The sequence below is a fragment of the Apteryx mantelli genome, chromosome 16, assembly GCF_036417845.1.
Source record: "Apteryx mantelli isolate bAptMan1 chromosome 16, bAptMan1.hap1, whole genome shotgun sequence".
NCBI classification, from domain to species: domain Eukaryota; kingdom Metazoa; phylum Chordata; class Aves; order Apterygiformes; family Apterygidae; genus Apteryx; species Apteryx mantelli.
The window spans coordinates 21,560,015-21,581,752 of NC_089993.1; the positions used below are offsets into that span (position 1 = coordinate 21,560,015).

Consider the following 21,738-nt stretch of genomic DNA (forward strand, 5'->3'; position numbering starts at 1 on the left):
CAGATTGCCAGTGATGAATAATTAGTTTCAGGAATGAACAAACACTTTTTCCTTTAAAGCTCAAAAAACTCAACTTCTCCCCGTCTCCCTCTCGGTGACGGGGAGTAACTACAGTCTGCAGGATGAAGGCCCTGAAAGCTCTTGGAGTTTCTCTTGGCTTTTCTGCAGTGACTGATGGTGATGCTGTTTTGCTCCCTCTGAGCTCTCTGCTGCTAGGTGCAGCAGGAGGAGCGAGACAGGCTGCTGGCCTGGCTGGGACTTGCAGAAGCACTATTTGGCAGTAGCTCACAGCGACTAGAGGAAGCAGCGTTTAGCGTTGGGTGGACAGAAGATAAAGACAAATTTTATTATTGAAAGCTACAAGCAGGGTTCTATCACTAGCTTTCCTTGCATGCGGACAAGCTGCAAGTACTTGTACAAATTACTGTGAATTATCAGTGAGATGTAAAAATAGTCACTGTGAAAAGTAACTGCTTTTTGAAGTCTTTGTGTGAGTCTTTAAAAAACAAAATAAAATGTTGGGTCAGTCTTGATTTGATGCTAAACTGCTCCTCTGAGGTTGAAGGAATGTTTCTTGAGGGGGGGCCTCTGTTAATGGAGACATCAGGGCACTAATGGCAAATAATAAAACATAAAATATTTCCTTTCTCTTAATTTTTCAGGAATACATGTAAACAATAACCTGAATAACTTGAAATATGGCACTGAGCAATCCCGAACAATATCTTACTCGCAAGGAACAGCAAAGTCTGGAAAACTGGAACAGTCCTCTGCTAGACAAGCAGCAAATGATAAGATTGTATTGCTAGTGTGTAACAGAGCATGCACTGGACAACAGAGCAAAAGGTGACTGGCAGCTTCATGGTTACATTTATTGTTCTGGCTGCTTCATTAATTGACCTGGGATTTACTCGCCATGCAGTGAAAAGACAATATGAAGGAACTACAGTATCCATTCCTAGCTTGCATTAGATGCTAAAGCATATGTTGATCAAAAAACATTAAGTGCAGCAAAATATTCCTAGTTTCACTGGACTTCAGACAGTCCAGTGTTTTTTGGAAAGTGTTGGATGTCCTTCAGATTGGCCAGCATTCACCTTTAAAGAGCTGTCCTGTCTCAGAGAGCAGCAACATCACCTGATCAAATCGTATGGTGTGTGGAATTTTTGGTTGGAGTGCAAGTAGCGAGGAGCGGGGTAAGGAATGACCTTTGCAATGGCAAAGGCATTTGTGCCAACCTCAGGCCAAGAACTATCTCGGTCACAGAAGTTCGATTCACAGAAACCTATCCCTGTGGGTAACAGAGTTGTAAAGCTCTTCAGTCTAAAGAAAGCAATCTGAGCGTGAGAGGGGAACGCCAGTCTGTTGAAAAGGGCCCTTTTCAATGGGAGTGCTTGGGAAGCTGTAACAGCATTTCCTCAAAGTTAAGCGCCTCTTCTCTAGAGACAAAATGTTTAAATGCCTTGCTTCTGAGGTGTTTCATTGAGAGCATGCTGAGTTTTGTGAGCACGGAGCAAGGAAGAGAATGGCACTATCTTATTTTGAGAGTCTGATTATTGAACCAAATAAACTTTCTATTGCTTCTTCAAATGCTACTCCTTTTTGTAGGTTTGGCTTGCCCTTTGTATTGCATTTGGAAAAAACAATTGCTTGGGATATTCTGCAGAAGGAAATTTTGGAGAAGATGCAGTATTTCCTGCGGCCTACAGCCTGCATGCAGGTGAGGCAAATGACTTGTCTGCTTTGAGACTTCCAACTGTGCAACTTGAAATAAAATGGAAGCCAGTTACTTGGGGTGATAAATATGTTGCGCATGCTGAACTGGTGCCTTCCTGGTACTTCTTTGAGCAATAATGCCCAAGTCAGCCTCTTTGATGCTTTTGTCTGCTATTTGCTGAATGATGCAGGTAAGATTAGACTGATCAGGTGAAGAAACTATAGGCTTCTCTTCCTTTCTACCCCCAAGGAAGTATTTGAGAAATCAGTGACGTTCTCTGTATCTGAAATCATCCAGTAAGTGCTTCTTGCCCCAAGAAAAGTTGAAATGTTTGCTTAGTGATTATATATTTCTGATGAGAACTCCAGCTGGGAGTGGAGGAGTGAAGAGGGGGTGTCTTGTATCCCAAAATTCCTCTACAGTGACTAGACAAAATCTCAGCTGCTATCTGCATCTGTCTACCAGCTGCTTGGTATATGCATATTGTCACCAAGCATAGTGATAACTTTTTGCATTTTCTTTCCTCATGTAAAACACAAACTCCAGGATAAACTCCTTATCAGCCTCTGCAGAGAACAGATCTGCACATATATGTAATTTGGATTTGAGTTACTCAGCTGGCTTGTACTGTCTTCATTGCAGGTTTGCCCATTCAGCTTGCGAGTGGTCAGTGTTGTGGGCATAACATACTTGCTACCTCAGGAGGAGCGACCCCTCTGCCATCCAACAGTAGAAAGGTAAGTCTGGCCCTTGTTCCCAGGAGTAGGGAGATAAGTAAATACGGTTCTCTCTCTGACTTTGCCGAGTTTTTGCCCTATGAACTCCTTTACTCCTTTTCAAACTTGATCTGGGTGGCAGTGGAGGAAGAGTGAAGGGCCACAAGAGAAGTTATGTGTGCATGTAAAAGGTGACAAAGGCTTCAGATTCAAAGGTGTTCTAACTTCCTGTCTGCTCCTCTCTCCAGGGCATTGAAGTCATGTGGACAGGGCGGAACTGCTCATGTGAAGTTGGTGGTGGAATGGGACAAAGAAACTAAAGATTAGTAAGTATGGAGCAGAAAGCCTTATACTGTATTCACTTCAAGGGAGCAATGCTTGTGAATAGCTTGGCACAATGTGCATTGTTGACCTGGGCAGCAAACATAAGACCCTTCAGGATCTCCAACCTTGGCTGTGCCCTGGCCACTGTCTGCAAAGACAGACTGGGGTTGTGTGAACTAAAGTTCTTTAAATTGGAGTCCTTTTCTCTCTAGCCTGGATTTTGTATTATGGAGCAAGTGTCTCAGCTGTGGCTTCCCATCTTCCCCCTGCATGTCCCTTTCCCTACAAATCATATTTGTGTGAGATAATTTGGGGGCAGTGGATCTTTTTTTCAGTCTGATCCAGATGGAAAGTTGGAGTGGGTGCCCACTGAAACTCTTTTCCACTCGTGTTTAGTTATGTTGCTCAAGTGCAATCTCTTGCTAGTCAGCTCTGGCTCCCATGTGATGGGACAAATTGAGGAAATAACTGCTAATATTGCTTTTTACCTTTAATATTTTTTACTGTGTTGCTCATCTGCAACATGGGGAGCAGGTGGCTGTGCTGGTAAATGTGTTGTCTCTCTGATACAGTTTGTTTGTGAATACGGAGGATGAGTATATTCCAGACTCTGAAAGTGTCCGCCAGCAGAGAGAGCTTCATCATCAACCTCAGATCTGCACTTTATCTCAATGTTTCCAACTTTACACCAAAGAGGAACAGGTAGGAAGAAGACTGTAGAGCAGCCAAGAGTCTGAAGGTTTAGCTAGTCCATGTGCTGCCTGAATTCATGTACTCGGCAGAGTAGCTATTGACTTCTGCAAACACTGACTCATTGGGACAGGAGACTAAATCTGTAACACGACACTAGTTATCAGTCCTGCTAAGAGCTTCTCTGCAGCGAGGAGAAAGCTGTGGGGTCTACTTTTTATGTAGATACATGTACGTACATACACACATATATATGTATACACACAAAATAAAAGTATAATATAAAATATATAATGTGTATATATAGTGTATGTGTATTCGTACACATGTGTGTATATATATGTATTTACATGAGAACTTAACTCTTCTGTTTTGCAATTTCCTGTCTGTGAAATAGCAACGTCCTTTTTCAGGCATACATTACAAAAGACTAGAATAGTGTGGCTTCTTCATGAGAATTTGCTGTTCTATCTTAGTTGGAGCAGTTATGTGTTTCCAACCCTGAGGCAGGGTGGGAGTGGGCTGAAGGCAGCTTGCATTGAATCTGTGGACTCACTGAACTGCAGTGCAGTATCCTCTGAACTCAGAAGCTTCTCCAGAAGCATGGCCACTTTCCTCCTTTAGCTCAGTTATTAGTGTAGAGGCTTCAGACTCCTCATCTCACATTGTACATAGTTTCTAGAGAAGAACTTTGTTAACACGTCTTCAGATCAAAGTAAAGCAAGCTTTACATTGTGTGGCCTCAGAGCAGCCTTTTCACGCTTCTTGGAAGAGGGTGCTCTGTGCCTGAGGAAGTTGAAGTGGCAGGGATGGTAATGTGCCAGCAGGCAGATCAGAGATGTGTATATTTGGCCTTGCCTAGAAAATGTAAGCGATCTGCATTTCTTTGCCAGAGATCTCTAATCTGCTGTAAAGGGGGATAGTCCCAGATGTGGACTGAGGACCTATGATTGAGCTTTAATTTCTGGAGCCTTTCTGGTCACTACTTTCAGAGGTGAGAGTAAAAGTTGTTTCACAGCTCATAGCCTCTTTGGCTTCTGAGTTTTTGAGCCCTGGGCTATTGACAGAAGTTCAAGTCATGTTCATGTCTTTGAACAGATACGTTGTTCTTGGTGGACAGTGGAAATCTCAGCAGTTTGTGACTCTGGGCCAGTGGGGCATAGGGAGAAAGATCCCAGTTCCCAGAGGGTAGCAAGGTGTCTAATATGAAATTCCGGGTAGACCTATGTTGTTTTCTGTTACGATTCTTTCTTTGCTCCTGGGAGTTTTCTTGTGAGTATACTTTTACTTGGGCTGCCAAGCCTGTCTGCTTATTGCCTTTGGTTTTCTTCCTCCCCCATTTCTAAGGGGTTGGGGTTTTGTAAGGTGGAAATAGTTTCTCTGCACAGCAACACTGACTAAATTCTGTTATGCAGTGGGAAGTACCTCCTGCCTGAGGCACGTGACTTTGCTTATCGCTATTTTGAAAAGCGTCATTGGTAACCCGGCATTTCCAGTGAACTTATTGAATACTGGAGGTAGATGGGATGTGCAAGTCTGAGTACAGTGTCTGCACTGAGCCTGGGGCAGCAGAGGAGCAGTGAGAGTAAACAGCTGTGTTGGAATTTGGAAACTAATGTCCACTAACATTTCTTCCTTGTAGCTTGCCCCAGATGATGCATGGCGCTGCCCACACTGCAAGCAGCTGCAGCAGGGTAGCATCACACTGAGCCTCTGGACCTTACCTGATGTTCTCATCATACATCTCAAAAGGTTTAGACAGGTAAGAAAAAAAGGTGGACAGTGGGAGAGGCTAAGGAGCATTTAAAATTGCTCTTCAAACAAGCCTTTTGAATAGGCAGTTCTTTTAATTTCAAGTGTACAGCACTGGAAGAGTGCCTAGGTGGACAGCCATGTTCAGCAAACCTTACGGGTCAGGTACATCTGTAGATGACCTGTATTGTGTCTCCGGTTCTAGTCAAAAGCACGTGCCTAGGGAGGAGTATGAAAGCAGGGCAAGCATATATGACAATTCTTCCAAGTACGGTTCCAGCTGCCAGTTGTTTGTGGCCCATAACCAGATATTCTTGATGAGTTTGTATTGATGCTGCAGCCTAGACTCAAGCTGCACAGCTTAGATGATTAACTTCAGCCCTTATGTTATGTACTTTTTTGCCTTTGCCTCCCTCTCCAATCACTGGAGAGAGACGGGCACCTCTGAAGGCCAGTGCCTGTGACCTGGAGCTGGGCCCTGAAGTGGTGGCTCTGCCACGCATATGCGGGAAGCTTTGTGCAGCTCCCAACTGATAAGCTGCATCTGCTGTCTTCTGGAGTTGGTTTAGATAGCTGCTCTTGTATCTTCCTTTCGTGTATACTGTGAGAGCTTTTTTGCCTAAGAATTTTGCTCTTTTTTCTCCTGTGTCTGATGGAGGACCACTTCTCAGTCAAAGAGTGACCTGACTATAGCATTCCTTCAGAAGCAGCTTTTCTGCCCCATGCATTCCTCTGTTTTTCAAGCATGGTAGCCTGTCTGCCACTGCAGCTCATGCTGTTCTCTGCTTACACAGGAAGGAGACCGAAGGATGAAACTTCAAAACATGGTTAAATTCCCCCTGAGTGGCCTGGACATGACTCCTCATGTTGTTAAACGCAGTCAGAGCAGCTGGAGTTTGCCATCTCATTGGTCACCATGGAGGCGCCCTTATGGTCTTGGAAGGGATCCTGAGGACTATATTTATGACCTGTATGCTGTTTGCAATCACCATGGCACCATGCAAGGGGGGCACTATACAGGCAAGTATTCTGCAGGTTTGTGTATGGTAGATCTTTTCAGAAAGAAAACAGTTCCATTTGCTGTTGAGCGTCTATAGTTTCTTCCCCTTTTCTTGACAAAAGGACCTAACCTGGCTAACAAGGGGCTGGCTCATGTAATTTGGAGGGATGATTTTTATGACTTTGACCCCTGCTCATTGAGAAATGGAACTATGCTTGTTTACCCCAGATGTCTTACCAGACATTTTTTCTCCACTAAAAAGATGTGAATTCCAGACACGTTGGTAACACCTGTCTTCTCTCTGTGCAAGAATTGCTGTGGTGGCAGCCTTGCATGAGTGGGTGGAGAGTCTGCTGTGTGTGGTCACCCAAATCAGTGGTCCTGGGCATCTGCTTGTGTACAAGTTGCTCAGTTGGATCTTCAGAATGAGTTCTATATTAAATTATAACATGCAGGGGGTGGATCACAGGTATGTCCCATTTCTATTCATCTTTGCTTTTCTTGAGATCACTGTGGCTTATTACACTACTCTCAAGAAAAAATGATGTTCCTTGCATGTTTCAAAATGCTCCTTCCTGCTGAAAATGGAAAACTTCTTTAGTTGCAAGAGGCAGTTATATGTAAGAGGTATTTGCACGTTACCTATGTGCACAGACAGTTTATTAACCTCTTTGCTTGTTCCAGCAGCTCCTAGAGCAGCCAGAGATAGACAAACAAGTTTGACTCTTAGGATCTGTATGTCTTATGTCTTCACTCAGCCCAGCAGATGTGTGTCCAGTTTTGCCCTCTCTGCCTCCACAACATACTCCTTTGAGTGGCATTGTCCTGGGTAGGCTCAGTCAGGAGGAGATTCAGTGATGGAGGCAGACTGCCACGAATAATAAAACATGAAGTGAATGGAGCCACCCCAAATGGCGTTCTGTTCTGAGCAGTAACACTGAGAATAAATCCTGAAGTGTGAACTCTTTATTTTAGTCTAGCGGTCTCAAGCTTCCTTCCTGCTGGTCAGACTAGAAGAGGATATGTGGCACAATTAAATCTGTTCCTTTTTTTTTTTTTCCTTCCTCCCCCACTTTGAGTCCATCGTAGCAGGTAAGGTCATGTTTAAGTTACCACACAGCAAACATGGGAGTGAGCAGGAATGAGGAAAGTCTAATAGTAATGTGTTTTCTCTCAGCATATTGCAAAAACTCTGTTGATGGCCAGTGGTACTGCTTTGATGACAGTGATGTTCAGCAACTTTCTGAAAATGAAGTTTGCAAGCAGACAGCATATATTCTTTTCTACCAGAGACGCACAGCAATCCCATCATGGTCTGCTAACAGCTCTGTGGCAGGTAATGCCCTGTTGGCTTTGTCAAAGAGTGTTTGTAGTCTCTCGTTCATAGATCTGCAGAGTTTCTGCCCAGCTCTGCTTAGACCCCTGCTCTCCCAGTCCCAGAATTCACAGTGAATCTTGTCTCTGAGTTGTCTGCCCTACACTGGAGACTGTAGGAAACTTCCCACGTATTCTGTCCATGCTTGCCTTCTCAAGGCTGGTTGTGGCAAAGAGGCTGTGGAGATGTGGGAAGCCTCCATGTGTAATTCTGCTCAGAGCTACCCCTGTCAATCCAGTGACTGTTCCTACTAGCATTGCCATTGGTCTCAGGTAAGCAGCCAGCAGCTGAATGTGTTGGTTGTGAATCTGGAATAAGCTGGGAGGCAGATACAGGCTTGGTGACTTGCATCTGGAAAGAACGTGCACTGCGTTTTTGTGGCAGTTGAAATACCATCCTCTGCCTGTGTGTTGTTGCACTGATTCTTTTGATGCAGAGCATATTGGAATGAGTGCTATTCTGTGTTGTGTTTATGATTGTAACTGTATCATAAGAGTAAAGATTTATTCCCTCTTTAGTAGCTGGATTCTGTCGCTGTGTGGAACAACTCTAGAGTCTAGGTGTCTGAACCTTGTGCGGTGTGATACATAGCTTATTCTTGGTGGCCTTGCAAGGATTCATGTGTTTTACAGCTTCATGTTACTGACCTGATTTCTGTGCCTGATTCCTTGCAGGCTCCACAAGCTCTTCACTGTGTGAACACTGGGTCAGCCGTCTTCCTGGTAGCAAGCAACCCAGCATTGCTTCAGCAGCTTCATCACGGCGCACGTCCCTGGCTTCACTCTCAGAATCCGTAGAACTGACTGGTGAAAGGAGTGAAGATGATGGTGTGTATTAACACTGCAGTGGATGAGGGGAGTTGGGTCAAAAACTAATTTCTCAAGCCACTAATCTCTTCCATTTACAAGATAAAAGGATAGCTAGGATAGCTGCATAATACATATATGGGACAGTTGTAGCAAATGGGGCCAGCAGGCACTGTCAGTAGGAGCAGATGGGTTATGGCACTGGTGAGCTTTTTTCTGGTTTGAAAGGGTGGGGAAAAGCAGGACAGAAACGTTAAGGAGCTTTTCAAAGGAAGAAAATGCCATCAACTAAACCTGTCAATCAAGAGCTTGTTTTTAGTAGTGCATTTTTCTGACTTCCCTGCAGCTCCTTTGCAGGGAGGCTGACGTATTGTTGCTGCCTGGTATAGAGAGCTGTCATGCTGTAGACAATTGCTGTCAGGGAGGAGAGAAGATACGGTAATACACTCATATGTGAAAATAACTATTCAGTTTCTGGCTTTGCCCCTGCTCTTCCATGTAGTGCCTTAACTCTTGAAAATGTTGAGCTTCAAGGGGGCAGGCTGGGCTTCTTGAATTGGTTATAGAGTTGGCCCTGCCATAGTGTTGTGATAACTGTCAAATCCAACCATTGTAGTCAGCTTTCTAAAATGCTTACTGTTGTTCCTTCTTTGTAAATACAAATATATTGCTTTATTTCCAGAAGTAAAAATCCTAGTTTGCCTTTTACAGAAGGATAAATACTCTTTCATGCAGATAAATTTATTTCTCGGAGCATAATCATAGTTGATAAACTCATTGCTAGTTTTAAGGGCTTACGAAGTGCAAAAGCTATGTTTGTCCTGCTGCTCAGGGATGAGAGGATAAGCTGGATTTTCAGTTACAACCTTCAGACAGAATTACTTTTGGGTGACCACAGTGCAAGGAACAATTTGTTGGAATTCCTTATGCAGCTCCTCTTAGGCAAGAATTGTGCCTGCAGCAGGCATGAAGAAATCAGGCATACAATATGATGTAGGTGAACTGTGTGTGCCCCTTTTAGGGAAGTGGGGTTTGTGGATGAGTAGGATAAATAGACTGCAGGCTTTGCTTTCATATTAAGAATATTGCTTCCTTTGTCTGCAGGTGGATTTTCAACTCGACCGTTTGTAAGAAGTGTCCAGCGTCAGAGCTTGTCATCTAGATCGTCTGTCACCAGCCCGCTGGCAGTGAGTGAAAATGGTGTCAGGCCCTCATGGTCACTCTCTGCAAAACTGCAGATGCGCTCCAACTCTCCTTCGCGCTTCTCTGGAGATTCCCCTGTACATACCTCTGCTTCCACCCTGGAGAAGATTGGAGAGGCTGCTGATGATAAAGTCTCCACCTCTTGCTTTGGCAGCTTGAGGAATCTGTCTAGCAGCTACTTGGAACCCTGTGATGGCAGTCGGCGAGAGCACAGGACAGTTCGCAGAGCTCCCTTGGCTGTCATGGAAGGGGCGTTCAGGGAAGAGTCTGTTGTAAGGACATCCAGCTCAGATCTTTTAGACAGATTTGATAAAAGCTCTGTGCAGGGAGACAGGAATCACCCTGCTTTGGACCCCTTTGATAACAACAATCAAATTGCCTTTGTTGATCAGAGTGATTCTGTGGACAGCTCTCCAGTCAAAGAGGTGAAAGCCCCCAATGGCACAGGGCTAACTCCAGAAAAGGCAGATGGCACCCCTAAGAAGGCTCACAGCTCCAAGGGAGTTTCTGAGCCGGACAGAAATTTGAGGAAGGGAAGGACAATCTTATCCACCCAGGAGCCCACAGTTTCTCACTCCTCTCCTCCATTAAAGAGTTCCCAGAAGGCTTCCCGTTCCAGAAGCAAGACGGACTCTTCCAGGGCCAGTGGGCGACATGGATCTCCTGCTCTGAGTCAGGCTAGGAAGGAGCATAGCACCAAGTCCCAGGAGGTGGTTGTCCCATCTGCTCAACAAAAACAAAAGTCAGGTTCTTCTCCATCCTCCACAGCTGCCAAGAAAACCCCATCGGGGTCAGTGACTAAGGGCTCTTCTGCTGCAAAGAGCCGGACTTCAGACCGAAGCCTCAGCAGGGAGGGCTCTAAGATAAGTCTGGGGTCAGATAAAACAAGTGTTACCAGCAGTTCAAGAACAAGCTCCCCCCGGATAAGCCACTCCAGGAGTGACAGTAGGGCAGTAGACAGCAAGCATGTGCGGAGTTCCTCTATGGCCAACCTGCGGTCTCCAAATGTTGGTATGCGTTCTGGTTTGAAGAGAGACAGCAAGTCAGAAGAGAAAGGACTGTCTTTCTTTAAATCTGCCTTAAGGCAGAAGGAGACCCGGAGGTCAGCAGACTTGGGGAAGACAACAATGCTCTCGAAAAAGACAGCAGGTAGCTCTTCCAAGTCAGCCAGTAAAAATGTGCTGGAGGACAAATTGGAGAAAGGTGTCATCCCACCAGCCTCTCAAACCAATGCCAATGTTACAGCAAAAGAAAAGCTTGCCTCAAAAGATGCCACGCCCACCAAACATTCTCTGCTATCTAGTCGCAAGTCCAAGTCTTCCCAGCTAGATCCCGGAGTCCAGTCTCCTTCTAGTGGCAAGCAGACTGAAAAGTCGCTGAAAAAATTACCTTCCAGCATGCAGGTGTCTGTACGGCCTTCTCTGGAACCTCAGTGAGATGCTGCAATCCAGGTGTCTTTTCTTCTGCTGAGAAGCTAATTTATTCTGAGCTCTTGTTTTTTTGTTCATGTGCCTAATGTATGTTTTGAGGAGAAGTTAACTGCAAGTTGTTAAAGCGCCTTTTGATTCTGCCATCAAACCAAATAGCCACAGGCAGCCAGCACTGATGCAAGTAGTCTAGCTGGAGTCGTTGTTGAACATGAATGCAGCTGTCCCATAGCACTTGTACAGAAGTCTCTTTATAGAAAATGCAACAACTTTCTTCAGATTCAAGGTTTGAAATCTGAAACCCAGTTACACTGACACTAGTGTGCTTTGTAGAGCTGTGAACTGATATTCCTTTGGTCTTGTTCTGAGCGGGCTGTGTCCGCACTCATGTATGGCCTTGTTCTGAGCTGTGAAGGATGCTAAGGAAACTGAAAAGGAGAGACTGCTGCTTCTTTATGCTCTTTCTCAACCCTCTTTCCCTGATCCCCTCCATTTTTTTTCAAGCTTTCTAAAGGGCAATATCTCAACACTAATGTTGTTTCTCAGGTATATACTCAGCCAGTATAGGAGGGACTAGCATTAGTGGATGGACAGATCCAGAAAGGTACCTGTGTGTCCATGTGTACATGTATCTGTGTAAGAAGAGATTTCATTTTTTGTCATTCCAACAGAAGAAAGTTTGTTTATAAAGTTGTATTTTTTGTTGCTGTGTCTATAAAGAGTTTTACTCTATCCATACCTAAGATGACCTCTACCCTATCCTCTCTAGTTGCTTTCTCCCTTCTGAAGTGTTACACTAAGCAACAGAAGAAATCACTAAGCAACAGCTGGTTGCCAGCTAGTGTCTGTGAAAGTACAAGGTGGAAGATTGTTACAGTACCATAGGAGACAGCTATCTTCATGCACCAGAATGGTGGTGACAGGACCTCTGTCATTAAACTCCTGAGAAGAAGCATTTTCTAATGTGCTCAGATTTGTAGTGCTGTGAATATAGCATCCATTATCTATAGGAGTAATGTTTAGATAAGTCAAGTGTTGTCTTGTCTTCTCTGCCTTCTCTGAGCATGCTTTGAACAAGCCTCTTCATGCAGGTTTGGAGGGGCTATACTAAAATACTGTGGAGCAGTTTTTCAAATTTTCTAGTGCAGTGCTACATTCTTTTCTTTGATACGTATTTCTCATGTTCTCTGAGAGGTCTAGCTACCGGTGTTTCACCAAAACTGATCTTGGTTCTTGTTTGGATGACAGTCTCTATCAGGGTTAAAACACTACATCTGGTTACATCTTTGTTTACGTAGACTTTTTAAAAGGTAGATTTAAAAGGTGTAATCTTTTCTAATTTCTGAGATTTTTATTAATGCACTGCATTATTAATAACCATATCCTTTATGAATAGCACCAACCTGTCTTGTAGCTTATGACATACAGCAGCTGGGCAGTGCTCTGTGCACAGTTGTCTTTTGAATGAGATTTTTGCCTGTCATACAGTCTTATTTGGCTAAGCATCTTAAGGCATAGCTTGTGGACAGCCCTATTTCTTAATCTTTTCTGTCACTGTAACAAATGGCCCTCAAACAAGTAGTTATCAGCTAATCTGTTCCATCTCCTCTCTTGAGCTGACACGTCGAGGACCCTGCAGGAAACATTGCTCAGAGGTTTGTTGGGGTGCATTGCTGCTCCTTGATCACATCATCCTCAGCTCACCACACATCTGCAACAGGCTTTTAAGAGAAGTGTATTTTGGGTGTAGCTGTCACCTTGGAGAAAAGGCATGTGTATGTTGAGCTGAACTGTGGGTGCCACAAAGCTCTGTTTAATGTGCAGCTATGAGCCCATGTCTACTATGACCCCTCTTCTGTCCTGATTATGTTTTGCAGTACGTACTTTCATGCAGCCCAGAAGCAATGCCAGTAGCTTGCATGTTTTTACAATATGCTGGACTCTGTGCCCTGGACTATATTTTAAAACCTGAACATGACCATCTCCTCAGTGTATTTCTTCTCCCATATATTGTTTCCTTTTCATTTAATGCAGGAACAAGAAGCAAAGGCTGTGTAACTAGATTCTTAAATGTATAACTTGGATTATTCTTGGATTATTTTTTGTTATATCTAGCAGAGCAGATAGGATTTACTTCACATTGTACTAAAATGACTCCCTGAAATGTTGATACTGAAGTATTTGTTTAATTTTTTATGTATACTAAGATCTTGCACTGTGTTGGCTCTTCCCATGTAAGCTCTTCCCTTGTAACAACTCTTCTAGAAAGAATGTAATCCTGGCAGCCAGTGCTGACTTGGTTTGGTATCTTTTAATAGACAGAATGTAATTTTCCTCTGCTTTTTACCATGGGATGTTTGTGGAAGGTTACTTTTATGGAATGACATTTCCCTCTCGTGCTGTCATTCACCAAAAAAGTCTTACATGGTATAAACTGGAAGCTGGTTTATGGTTTTTGAGGTGATTTTTGTTTCTGTATTGCATGCCTTTACTGAAGGAAATCTGAAGCCATGTCCGAATTTGCGTTTTAGCTGAATGCCAGTCCAGTCTGTATCTGAGACATGAGAGTGGCAATAGAGCTTGTGCCTAGACAAAATGGGAATGAGAGGTCTTGGTGCCAAGTGCTGATGTTAAAGCCAGTCAAACCTCTGCATTCCTGTGGTATGTAATCTAGCTCTTTTTCTGTGTATTGGTCATAATTCCTTGTGGAAACCATCTCCAGAATCATCTCCTCTGTGTACTCTACCAGTTTGGATATGGTACCTTGTCCCTTTGCAAACAGAAGCTCTGGTGCACAGGCTCCTTGCTTCACAGAGCATGGAATGGACTGAAGAGGGCACACGGACAGTGTCCTCTTCTTTCCATTAATCTTTGTCTCTCTTAGAAGAATCAGCTGCTGTTCTTCTATGGTAGGCTGCTTGCATGTGGAATGCTTTCTGGCTCGGGGGAGGTCTAGATCTAAGGCCGGACTCCTCAAGCAAAATGTCCTGATAGGGCTGAGCCTCATAGAAGATCAACACAGTTTACTAAAAGGGTGCCTTTTAGTTCTTTTTGAATATAAGGCACATACCAGGCAAAATGAGCAAAGCGCGACTGTACAGTACTTGGAATATGCGGTCCGTATTCTCATGGCGGTGTTGACTCCATAACAAAGCAGTGTGGAAAGTAACTGTTTGCTGCCGCTCTGTATCCTCTGCTTTTCAGTATCACAGGTTTCTGGTAGTATATGAACTTCCTTGCATAGGAGAGAGCTAAATGATGTGGGTCCAGGAAACAACAATGTTCCTTACAGCAATCAGGTTTGGCTGTATATTTTGTAAAACCTTGGCTGCATCAGTGGTGAAGGATAAATCTTTCTAAAACCAAATGTAGGTTATCGCAGGCCCTCCTTAAAATCATTTGGGAAAGAGGAACATCAGTCTTTTCTCCTTCCTTTATAGCAGTCTTTTTTCTTAGCCCTTTCATGCATAGGAGTTCCTGTCTGTGTTACATTGTCTAAATATAAGGATGTGACATTATAGTAGAGAGTGCTCCCAAGGGGGTTCTTCCTCATGTCGGATCTTGCAAGTCCTAGACGCCAGCACCACTGTAGCGTTGTATATTGATCCTTAAAACAGCGAAGGCCTGCGACTGTTCTGAAGCAGCTATTTGTGAGTGGTCGTGTATTTTCTTAAAATTCAGGTTTGGCTTCAGAAGCGCTCACGTTTGCAGAGGGGGTGTGTTCTGTCACCTCTGTAGGTCTCTGGCCAGCAATCTCCATCCACCCTGGGTGGTGATACATGGGGCCTGTAAGTCTTGGCCGCACTTTTGAATTAGGCAAGAATGGCTGCAGTCTGGGTCTGCTTTATTAGTCAAGTACAGCTATGGCGTGTACTGAATGGCCTTTGGTGTTGTTTCCTTTGGAGAAAGCTATCTTGGTTTGGGAGTAATGGAGTCTGAGATCCAAAGGCTGGTAATCTGGAACCAAAGTTTTGCAGTGCAGTCTTACATTGAGAAATGCTTCGTAAGGGGGAGGTTCAGCTCTAACCCTATTCTCAAACAACCATCTAAGCTTCAAGGGGAAGCAGGTCTTCTGAAAGTTTTTATGATGTATTTCTAATCAACTTTGGATTGAATTCACGTGCATCAGGCCATTCTTAACTCATGTAGATTACCACATCTCTAGTTTGACACTTGCTCCTTTTCCTGGAATAAGCTTTCTTGGTGCAGGAAAGCAGCACCTTCATTCCAGAGCTAGATTACTGCTGGAGTCACCTAAAGCAATTATTTTTACACTTTTTGGGCTGTGTTTTTTGGGTAGTGTTTAGTAGTATACAAATTATAAGCACATTTTCAATGGCATATATTAAAGAGGCACCTTTTATTTGTATTAATCACATTTGATAGACAAATTGGTGCCTGCAGTTCTTGGTAACTCTTAAGTGTCTCACTTTGGATGTACAAACTGTTAACCCTTTCAAACTTACTAAATATGGCTAAATAAAAAAGATGCTTTAGATAGAAAATTAGCAGCTTAATTACAGTACACTTATCCCACTGTAAGTGCCCTCATCCTCCTTAGATGCAGTTGTTTGCTTTCCAAAGCTGAAATTTGAGCATGATCAACCATTTTTTTCTAAGTAAGGCAGTTTTGCATGGCAGTTCTCTTGCTGTATCCCAAATGCATGCACTTATTAACTATGCAAGCATCTAATAAAAACCATAGACTGTGCTTTCAGTATCAAAAGCTGCTAGGTAGACTCTGGAGCACTGTTTTGACTCTGTAGTTCTGTTTCTCAGTGCAGCTGCGTGTCAGCACATAGGAGCATGTACCTGGTTTCCTGCTTTCTTTGCACATCTTTGATTCTTTCCTTTGCAGAATTCTGGATTACTGACAAGACTGGAGTGTAGCATAATGTCAAAGGAATTTGAAATGTTGAAGTGAGAACAAACTGTTTTTCTGTATTGTATTATTTTTTCTTTTTTTGAACAGGGATAACCTGATCAGTGTTCTGTATGTAGCCTGCCATTTTCTATGTAACTTAATGACACACTCTGTTGTGAGAAGAGGCAGTCATCTGTAACAGTATGAACACTCAAAAAAGAGTTTTTGTTGAATTTCAGCGCTAAGGGAGCAGTTCCCAGTTGTTGGCGTATTGCCTGTACTGGTAATGTGGTCTCCTGCCTGCCTTCCTGGGTGAAGAGCTGTTGTCCAGGACCCAGCTGTGTACGTTGGTGGTTTTATTTCCTGTTCATGCTCCAAAACCATGGTGGCATTTGCTTTTCTGAGCCGTGCTCCTGTTTGGCTGCAAATACCATCTTGGGTTGTTGTATGTACAGCATTGCTGGAGGCAACATGGGGCCAGCCAGGGCCGTGGATTTGTCGGACGGATTGGGAAGAAGGGAGAGCTGCCGGTTCAGGGCGTCTGACTTGAGAGAGAGCTTTCTGAAAAGCCCTCTTAGTGAGCAGCGCATTTTGCTAAGAAAAACTGAAAAGCCCCGGATTCCTTCTGGGCTGCCTGGCTGTGACCCCCCAGGAGATATTGCCTCTTAGTAGACGTTGTTTTCATAGCAGCAGTTAAAGCAGCCAGTACTGAGCAATCGCTGCTTGTGTCTGGGAGACTTCTTGGGCCCCGTTCCCGTTGCGGCATCTGTGCCAGAACCCGTCCCCCTCCTCTGTTGATCAGCGGTCATGGAGAGTGTTTTGAAATTACATTCCAAATAATTTTACTGTAATTCTTTTTGTATCTTTGTCGTTTTCCTACTAATCCAAAATAATTTGGCAGTATCTAATGTTATCTGTGGAGGCAACTGAAATTTAGTTTTAATCTGTGGTGAGATGAAAGTACTACATGGTTTTCTTAATAAAAGCACCATAAAGCATTTACTATTAGGAGCTTTACTTTGTAAAATAAAGGTACATGAAGACTTGTACAATATCTTTATTAGGTCTAAAGGTTTAGGAAGTCTTCTATTTTTTTAAAGGCGATAGCACTCAATTTATCTGCAAATAGTGTTTTTTAAAAGACACAGATTAAAACTAAGTGTAAACACAAATTCTATTTCACTCTAGGCCCTGCAGCACAAACACGTTGCAAGAAAGTTAGTGTTAGGATTGTATGGCATTTGTGCAGTGCAATAAGAAAACATTTTTAGGTGCTACATTGCCTTGGGTAGGGTGACACAAGGGAATACAGGCTACAAGTGGCTAGATTATTTTCTTGTGGCCTTCCAAGTATTAATTTGTACAGATTTGCTCACCAACTGTGCCTCACCATTGGTTAAAATTGAATTTTAAGTCCTATTACAAATGCAGTTTCTCTTCTGGACACAATGTCAGATTTTACACTGGAATATCTACAGTTCTAAAAACTGCATGTCACATCACTGTACACTGATACTGGGACGTGGGGCTTGCCCACACCTTTGATATTCTCTTCTGTATTTTAATGTTTTTGAACTGTACAGTAATCTGGAAAGCAGGCTGTCTTTACTTGGGATTGAACATTGTACCATAAATTTTAAATTATTTGAGGACAAGTGCATGAGACTGTGTCAATGCCTTTTATTATTTATTTGTATGTTTTATTATTCAAGGTGTATGCACTTTTAATATGCAGAATTTATATTTTTATGTTAAAAATCATTTTCTTTCAGAAAGAAGAGTTTGAATATGAGGAATTGGAATTAAGTGAAAAAGGGGAATATGTAATAAAATATAATAAATTTATTACTAGTCATCCTGGCTGAGTGAGCTTTTTTTCAGGTCTGCATCGTTGTCCTCTTCCTGTGCAAAGGTGGCGACTGCTCCACACCCTCCCTGGTTCTCCCGTTCCGCTCCGGTCCCTCCTGCCGCTCGCGAGACATGCTTCCTGCGTGGTGTCTCTTGCTGCTGTTTGCCGGTGGATCTAGTTGCTTCCCCTGTGCCTGGGACCCCTTTTGAGCTTGGTCTGGGAGCACCGTATTTTCTTGCTTTGGATCCGCCTCTTGGTTGAGCGGCGTTTCCGCGGTGTGTGTCCGGCCTCCGGCTGGTCCTCGGCGGTCTTGCCCGCTGCTCCGGCTGTTGGGCAGCTGCTTTTGGCTGGCGCTGACTTCCCGGTAGAAGCAGGGCATCCTGGCGGGCCTGCGCCCTGGCCCGGGATCCCCACGGCAGGGCCGCCCCGCCGGGCTGCTGGGAATATCCCTGCTGCAGCCACAGCGTGGCACAAGCAGTTTGTTCTCCCGCAGAAATGCCGGCCTGGTGGCTCCCGGCACCGCTGACAAATCGACTGAAGGATTTTGATGCTGTGGGCTCAGTGGGTTTATGTTCAACTTAAGCTGGACTTTCCTGGAATTTGTTCTCTGGCGTGCAGTGCAGACCAAAGGAGGGACCTTAGGAACTCTGTGCTTGAATCTTTTTGGTGCTTCTGATAATCGCACTTATCCTCAGGGGCTTCTGCCTGTGCCTTCCCCCCTGCCCCAACAGGGTCTTTCCTTGCAAAGCCCCTGCGGCTGAGCGAGGAGCTGTGAGCAGTCCCCTGCAGGACTTGGATGCCACCTGCCAGATGGGCGCTGCAGCCCATAATCAGAGAAGGGGTTTTCTGGGTTGTTTTTGTGTAGTTTATCTAGCTCTCAGGGAACTGTTCCAAAATTTCTGAAGCTTAGCAGCATACTTATTTCTTGCCTATGTGTGTTTACATATGGTCCTGGTGATGCTTGCCAGCAAGGAGTGCTGGAATTGGCAGGGTTTTGTATGTGCGTAGGGTAATCCCCGTGGGCTTTTAGTCCGTTCTTTTAACCACTCAACCATGATAGCTCTACCTCTATTTAATCCCAACTCCATACAGGCCTGGGAGGGGTGTTTGTGTGCTCGTGAACTTCCTTGTGTGTAATGAAAAGGGTTCCCCTCCACTTCTCTAGGAAAAGAAAGAAAACCCAGGAGGACGAGGCCTAATTCCCGAGTGCTGGGGAGGGGAAAGTCTCCTACCATCCTTCCCCCTGCTCATTTTCCCTGACTTGTCTCTCTCTGCAGACCAAGGTGTCCTGCTGGTGTCCGGCTGGGAAGCTCTCCTTGTGGCACATCCGGAGAATGGGATGCAGTACCTGGACAGAGCCTTGCTTACGCTGGTGAGTTTTGCCTCCAGGTGCAGGGGGATGCAATCCGGCTCCTCCTAAGGATTTGGGGGCTCATTCCTGGATGGGCAGAAGGTGGGAATTTCTCAGTCTGCCCTGTAGTGCCTAACTTCTGGGCTTGGTTTTCAGTGTAGCTGCTAGATCTCTGCATGTCATCTAGGGTGTCTGAGCTCTCTAGAGCTGTACGGAAAGCTTAGGCCTTTGCTTGAAGGCAGCTGCCTCAGCCTTCCTGGCTCCTTTCTGTCGGCAGTTCTTTGATCGTGGGCTTTCGGTCTCTATTAGAGACCTGCGGTAGCCGGCGCTTTTCTCTCTTCGCAGATAGCTGCAGGACTGTCTGGAAGGCGCTGATGTATTCTCGTGTGGGTCCCATGGGTTCCTGCCCTCTTGCTGCATCTGCGTGCCCGCTTAGTGCCAGGATCATCCACGCTCCAACCAGCTCTGTCCCGGGCTGCTGTTGGAATGCCACGCACAACTTTCTATTTACAGTCTGATATTCTATTAGCCTTTTTTAATGGTTCTTTATTGAACTGAGGCTTAAACTGTGTAAGACTGATAGTAATAGAACATTTAATTGTGTGCTTGTCTAACTCTGTCCTAATTAAATATTGTTTTTCATTTAGTAGGTTATGCAGTGATGGTTTTCCTGTCTTGGAGGAGAACGTGGGCCGCTCTGCGGGAATGTAGATGAGCTGCCTCTTGCAGCCTTTGTGCCTTGCCTGTACAATGAGGACTGGGTTGAGGCAGGAGGATAGAGGCGCTGCTGCCGGAGGACTGCCAAAGGGAGCATCTCTCCGCTTGAGGCTGACTGCGGCTGTCTGCGGGTGACGCCCTCGCCTTGGTGAGCTGCTCGAGCTGTGACTGCAGCAGGTAGGTCAGGCTGTGAAATCAGCCCTGGACTCGGGTCTGGGGGGTGAACAGTGACTGCAGTACTGCGCAGCAAGGAGAAAAAGTCCTCAGGGTGCTTCTATGCGTCTTGCTGCCTTTCTCTCCAGTTGCCTGTGTTGTCCCATCTACTCTGACCTGAAAGGTCCCCAAGCCCATCTTCAAATCCCTGCTGGTTCTCAAAGCTTTTCAGTACAGCACTGCCAAACCTCATTGACGGTGCAGTCGCAGTAGGCTCTGCATTCGCCTGACCTGCTCTGTGGACTTGGGTGAGGGGAAAGCTGCAGGTGCCTGCATGCACGGCCTTGTTTCTGCTGCACAGGGGAATAGTCTCTTCCCATCCTGGGCACTGTGGGAGAGGTAAGGGAGAGGTGGGCCTACGGCGAGAGTTTAGTTCACTGCTCACTTAAAATAACATCCTGTCCCTAGGCACACACATCACTTGCTGTGGAGGAGGCAGTATGTCCCTACGCGCTTGCAGAGCAGGAGTTCTGGGCCAGTGAATTCTCCTTCTGGGCTCTGCAGGGCTGAGATGTGCTGGAAGCTGTCTTAGCTCATTTGCTGTGTTGAGTCTTGTGTTCTCCTGGGCCCTGTACAGGAAGATTGAAGTGTGGGCCCAGTCCCCTTGCTGGAAAGAGCTGAGATTTCCCGTACAAATCTGCTACTGCTGACACATGATGTGCAGGACCTTGGGGGGGTGCTCAGATATCACTAGTTTTATAAGAAAAAGGCTGAAAGAAGCTTATAAAGTGGCATGATCTGTGGGTTCCACCTGGCTCTTTGAGAGCTGGGGCCCCTGGTGCAAGCTGGAGCTGCTGCCTTGGAGGGAAGGGAGGGCCTTCTCCCAGTTGCCTGGGATCATCATTAGGGGCAGGTAAGAGGGAGCCAGCAGCAGGGCCTGTGACTGATGGGCTTTGAGGTGCTGCTCTGGTGTCTGCTGAAGTTTGGCAAAGTCCCTTGGGCAAGCTGTAGCTTGCCCAGGGTGGTTGGTACTTGTGTTGGAGTCCGGCCACCCACTTGCTGGGGTCAGAGGAGAGTCCCTATACTGCCTCGGGTACGAACGTAGTGATGTCTTCTGCTTGTCTGTGCTGGAGTTTGCATGCTCTGGGCAGACGCTGCCTTGTCCGCCGTGTTTGCGTTGGCTACTCCGTGCTGCATAGCCTGGGCTTGGTGGGGATAACTGGCTTGCCCAAATATGCCTGCCTCTCTTCTTTTTGCCTGTAAGCTGCTGGAAATCCCTCAAAGTGGCCCTCTGGAGGCTTGGTGTCCTGGTTCAGCCACAGCCCCTACAGCTTTGGGCTTATTCCCAAATAATATATTCAGTGGTGGCTGGTGCTTGTGTTTCCACAAACCTGTATTTAAATGCAGTCTTTGATATTCTCCACACCCTCTACTCCTATGTGTGTATTTTTGTCTTCCCACACTTCCTGAAGATGCAAATTCACACATGTGCCCAAGTATATCAAAGCAGCACTTCAGCCTGAGGAGCAAGCGCGGAGGTTAGGCACTGCTGGTCGAGTTGCTTTGTTCTGGCTGGGCAGGTACTGTCGGTTGGCAGCTCCGGATGACGGAGAACACGGCTGGGGCAAGGACCTTTGCGCACACAGCGCTATCTGGGTTTCCATCATGAGCTGTGGAGCTACCCCATGGGGTGTAGTTAATGGAAAGACTGGCACAAAGTTATTTTAAGGGCAGCCACTGCACGTTGCAGAGAAACGACTCTCAGTGTGGGCTAATTTTGGAGTCATGGCTGAC

At 45.2% G+C, this 21,738-nt stretch overlaps 1 protein-coding gene across 1 annotated transcript in view; it reads left to right on the top strand.

Annotated features, from left to right (window-relative positions):
- USP31 (ubiquitin specific peptidase 31) overlaps window positions 1-17,716 on the top strand; it is a 40,944-nt gene extending 23,228 nt beyond the window's left edge. The window contains exons 7-17 of the mRNA XM_067306644.1: window positions 663-846; window positions 1,609-1,720; window positions 2,360-2,454; window positions 2,682-2,759; window positions 3,330-3,459; window positions 5,090-5,209; window positions 5,994-6,219; window positions 7,377-7,535; window positions 8,249-8,401; window positions 9,485-11,034; window positions 17,647-17,716. Of these exons, the coding sequence (XP_067162745.1) occupies window positions 663-846; window positions 1,609-1,720; window positions 2,360-2,454; window positions 2,682-2,759; window positions 3,330-3,459; window positions 5,090-5,209; window positions 5,994-6,219; window positions 7,377-7,535; window positions 8,249-8,401; window positions 9,485-11,019 (2,792 nt within the window). The 3' untranslated portion in view covers window positions 11,020-11,034; window positions 17,647-17,716. The remainder of the gene's footprint in view (window positions 1-662; window positions 847-1,608; window positions 1,721-2,359; window positions 2,455-2,681; window positions 2,760-3,329; window positions 3,460-5,089; window positions 5,210-5,993; window positions 6,220-7,376; window positions 7,536-8,248; window positions 8,402-9,484; window positions 11,035-17,646) is intronic.
- Window positions 17,717-21,738: the final 4,022 nt, after the last annotated feature.